Here is a 5,205-nt window from a genome sequence, read left to right on the forward strand (position 1 = left end):
TGTAGTGCATCGCCACGTCGTTACTCTGCTCGTTTGCACACCGCAACAGCTAACCCAAGAGACTCAAAACTCCGGCGCCCGCTAATGAGCTCGCCGCCGTCGATTCCGGCCACCCCAGGCTCGACCGCCGCCACCACTCGACGCGCCATGACGCCAGCTCTCCATAGAGACAACCCACGCATCAAGCAGTGCCCTGTAGGGGATTTCCAAAGCACCTTGCCGCCGCGGCACCTCACCGGCAGCCTAACTCCGGCAAAAATGTTGTTTGATTAGTGCTAATAACCCCCCTGGGTCATCGATATGTGGGGCCAGCCCCTGTTATCCATAGTTTTAGTTTAACTATAAACTTAATTAGCACTGTGCCACTAACCGCTGGGACACACACATCAAGTTTGACCTGGGCCGGCTCAGTTGACTGCTGATGTCACCATGATGTAATGCTAACGCAGTAACTAATTTCTGGATTCTGGATAAATCAGAAAATGATTTATTTAATTTAGAAATACCTTAAACTTTAAAAAATCATAGAAATTAAACCGTAACTCCAAATGAAATAATTTATATATGAGAAGTTATCAGAAAAACATGAAGAATCTGTTTATGGCATCTTCATTCATGTTTGAACAACTTAAAGCTGTTGTATAAGATAGTTTGAATAAATGGCATTTGAAATATCTTATGTGGAGTTTGAATTTGAACCTCGGGTTCAAACCAACTTCATTTAAATTTTTGCTAGCTACATTAGCCCAAATCACATCATATTGCCATGTCATGATCATGCATTGCATTGCATTGATTGTATTCCTCTTCTTGTTTGCCGGTGTTTGTTCCTTCTCGGTAGAAGACGATTCCGACGTTATGATCGTTGACACCGATCAAGAGCTACTATCTTCAGAAATGCCAGGAAAGCAAACCTCCATTGAGCATTCTGATACAATCCCGCTCTCTCGCTCTTGCTCTCTTTTACTGCATTAGGACAACAATGATTCAACTGTTACATGTTGTGGTAGTTGAACCCATTCCTCTACATGACCTGTCTTTGCCACAATAATTAGTAAAACCCACTAGCATGAGTAGGAGTTGTTTGAGCCATGATGTGCCTGCTCATTCATGATTGCTTGTTATGCCTGCTATGCTTAGAGTTGTGTCAGGTCTGATTCATCTGGGATGAATTGGAATGGCGGTGAACATGTCCTAGTGTTGAGAGCTAAGTGTGTGAACACGATTTGATAAAGGTAGCGATGAGAGGCCATGTAGGAGTACATGGTGGGTTGTCTCATTGAAACCGTCCTCAGGAACCGAGTTCTGTGTTTGTGGCCCAAGATAGTTACTACCACAGGTTGGGGTACTTAATTGACCCTCTCAACTTATTAATCGCCTTGATCTCTGTCCAGGAGTTGCAACTAGTTTCTGGTGTTTGTAGGATATGTGTTAGAGGCCGTGCATAGCACTGACCTTAGGGGTGGGCTATGATGCGGTAGAGACACCGAGGCATGGTGTACCAAGTGACACCCGAATGGTGCTCTTGGGAACCCTGCTCTCATCGTTTGGAGCCGTGATAGAAACCTCGGCCGGACTTCCGTTGCGGATACAACCTCAAATAGGTGATAAACCTGGACTAGTCTTGTGTGGTTAGTCAGGTTGTAGCCGACACCGTCGCCACGTTTCCGCTTGAAGGTTGCCGAGATACATGACGTGTACATGGTGGTAAGATGTACACCCTTGCAGGGTTAATGATCTATTCGGATAGCCGCGTCCTCAGATATGGACTACTTGGAAAGCTTACATTGTTCATAGACAAGTTGAAATGGATACTCTAAAATACGCAAGATAAGTGTGAGTGTTATGGATGGCCTTCTCATAGGGAGACGGGAGCGGATCCATAGTGATGTATTGATATGGTGAATATGTGGACTCGTGTGTGCTTTCTCACCTCAAAGAAAATGCTGGTAGTCATAGTAAGGATAGCCACTGAGTCAAAGCTGGTTTGCTGCAGTTAAACTCCACAACCCCCTTATTGATACCTGATGCATAAGTAGATAGTTCTGATGTAAGTTTTGTTGAGTACATTTGTACTCACATTTGCTTAATTTATATTTTTGCAAGGGAGACTTCAGTCTCGCTAGTAGTTCCACATGGGCTTCGTTGAGTAGCTTGGGAATCCCAGACAGAGTTCTGGTTCCTATGGAGGGTCTTGTAGATAGACAGGCTTCCTAGCCTTCTTTCTTTTCAGCTATCTGTACCCAGATAGGTTTATGCTTCCGCTTGTTGCTTGTATGACTTTGTATGTTGGGTCATGAGACCCATGTTTGTAATATCACGTTATGTATGGCTCTTCGGGGCCTCTTAAATAAAATACCTTGATTCGTAGAGTTATGTTGTGATGCCATGGCGTATCAACACATACTTGCATGTTCTGCGTACGTATGATGTGTATTGCTATGTGTTGGGTCACGACAGATATGCTTCAGCGAGAGGGGAAGAATACCCTCCCTCCGCCTCTATGAAGCATGAACCAGTGTATATTTTTTCTCGCTGTCCGCGGTGGCCACGGACATGCTGGCCTTTGCCGACATGGCTTTTTTCTCCACCTGCCTGGCGCGTTGCCGCCATTGCTCACGGTGGATTTGCCGGGAGACGGCATTGTCCAGTTTGGACGGATGAGGAGGGAGTGCCGATGGCGATGGTGGTGGCGTCGGAATCGGAGGGTTGTCCGGCAAGCCAACCTGTATCGGGGTGGCCCCCATGGTGGCAACCCAGGCAGCTGCAATGCCGAAGAACTCCTTCTGTTCGCCGGAGGCCATGGTGGGTGTTGTACAAGGAGGAGATGGAAGAGAGCGAAGGTGAGGTGCGGTTCTTGCCCGATGCCTGGACACGTTTATATAGCGGACAAATGCGAGGAGCCAGTCGGAGAGGTGTTTAATGCCGGGCGGCACAAGAACGATGTGTGGCACTCAGGACATCGGTGTAGGTTCCTCGTCACACACGCCGGTTTAATGTAGGTAGGTGACAGACGACTGTCGTTTCAATGCGTAGAGAAGGCGTGCGCGTAGGGCGCCGCTCTCGGCCGGTGAGCCGCGTCACTGCTGGCTCCAGTGAGCGGTCCCGTCCGCTTTGGCCCGGCATGAATGCGAGCTGCTGACTTCGGACGGGAAAACGCATGAGCACGGGGAAGGGTTTTTTGGTGGCCAGATTAATCAGACACGGGCGTGCCAGCGGCCCGGACACCCGCATAACCACTCAGTTTATCTGTGGTTTGTGAGAAAAAAAACATGCCCGAAACACTAAATGGATCAATGCAGAACCGCGTTAAATAACAAAACACGTTAGAGTCATGCGATCCGGCAGTTTGAGGGCAGGCCATGGAGATGCCGTAAACCCATGTCGATTAGGGGCGTACCTTGAGTCTCGCTGGATCATATAGTGTGCATGCACTAAAATTTGGGCACCTAGTGGCCGACTAAAATTTGGATCATATAGTACTACTAGTCAGTCACACACACACACACACGGTGCATGCGTGCACGTCAACTCCATGTCCTCATCGTGTCTGATCTGTTCGTCTTCGACTTTTGGATACGCACGTTGTTGCATATATAGCTAATCAATGATTTCAACTGTAACGGAATGGAGACGTGGTACTGCGTAGTATTTTAGGTCGGATGTGTTGCGTACATAATCAATGCGCAACATTTGACCTGCAGCTGAATTAAGTAGAGTTGGATGGAGCCCAACTTTTTTGTTCGGACGTCATAGCGGGAGTATTGTTTTTCTCGAGAGAGTTTACAAGGAGGAGGATGGCGTCGTCGTCGTCCTCCATACGGTGTGGTGGACGGCAGGACGCCGCACGAGGGCCTCGTCTTCGTCTCGTGGGCGCTTAGGAGTAGGGAGCGAGTGGTGCCGCAATGGCGGCTTTCCTTGCCTGCTCCCTTCTTCGAAAAGAAGAGGCGAGAAGGATATAGCTACTATGACGGGATGTTGGGAACTTCATCCTTTCGTGAGAGCATCTCCAACAGGCGCGGCAAAAGACGCGAAGTTTGGTTTTAGCGCGCCGGCTGGTTCCGCGCGCTCCAGCGGTGGCGGGAACTTACCGCGCGCGGGAAGCGTTTGCGCGCGCGGGGGAGAAAGCGGCACGCGGCGCGGTAGATTTGGCGCGCCGCTTCGCGCGCGCCTATAAAATTCCGTGCTCGCCACGCGCACAGAACACAACCACGCGCCCTTCCCTCGCCACCTCGCCGCTTCGCCGCTTTCCGCGCCACCACCGCGCCACCATGCCGCCGCGCCGCCGGGGTTCTTCGGGCTACCGCGGCGTCCGCGAGCGCCCCAACGGCTGGTACTCCGCCGAGATCCGGTCCGGCGACGTCCGGTTCGGCCTCGGGTCGTTCCGGAGTGCGTACGAGGCGGCCCGCGCGTACGACGCGGCGGCGTGGCGCTTGGAGAGGCCCCGGTCGCAGATGAACTTCCGGGACGTCTTCACGCGTGAGCAGGCGCAGCGCGTCGCCCCTCCGCCGCGTCTCATCACCGACATGGACCGTGCCGACCACGCTCGGCGGCAGCGCCGCCTCCTCATCGCCGAGGAGGACGAGCGAGCCATGGCGGAGTGGCGCCATCGCCACCCGGAGGACGTCGCCGACGAGCGTGCCTACTGGGCGGAGAGGACGGCAAGGCGCCGCGCGGAGCAGGCGGACCGGCGTTGGCGGAAGGCATCGGCGAATGCGCAGTGCGATATCGTTGAAGCAGGTGGGAGGTCGATCTTCACGTCAGACGATGAACGTTGGGACGACATATGGCTCAATACCTCGGACAACACCGACGAGGATGATGATGGTGATGATGGTAGCGACTTGGAGTAGTTTCTATCTATGTATGCCGTAGTAGTTTCTATCTAGTTGCACCGTAGTTCTATCTATCTATGCTTTCGAAGTATCTATCTAGTTGCACCGATGTAAAATACCTTTGTATTGTTTTTTATCTATGCAATTTAAAAATGTTGTAGAATGAGCGCGCTGTGCATTTTTAACGCGGCTGCTGGAGCCAGCGCCGCGCGCCGCTCCAAACCAGGCGATGGGCGCGCGGCAAAGCAGTTTTTAGCGCGCGGCGCGTTCGGCGCCTGTTGGAGATGCTCTAAACAACCCCCCTTCCCCCCACATCCACCCACCCACACACAATTGTGAAGGCAATGACATAATAACCTACTCCCTCCGT

General features: G+C 51.5%; 1 protein-coding gene across 1 annotated transcript; it reads left to right on the forward strand.

Moving 5' to 3' along the window:
• Positions 1 to 4,271: 4,271 nt before the first annotated feature.
• Positions 4,272 to 4,853, forward strand: LOC109774680 (uncharacterized). Its single transcript, XM_020333434.1, has one exon. The coding sequence runs from the start codon at positions 4,272 to 4,274 to the stop codon at positions 4,851 to 4,853; it is 582 nt and encodes a 193-aa protein (XP_020189023.1).
• The last annotated feature ends 352 nt before the right edge of the window (positions 4,854 to 5,205 follow it).

Source organism: Aegilops tauschii, chromosome 6, assembly GCF_002575655.3.
Source record: "Aegilops tauschii subsp. strangulata cultivar AL8/78 chromosome 6, Aet v6.0, whole genome shotgun sequence".
Classification (NCBI taxonomy): Eukaryota; Viridiplantae; Streptophyta; class Magnoliopsida; order Poales; family Poaceae; genus Aegilops; species Aegilops tauschii.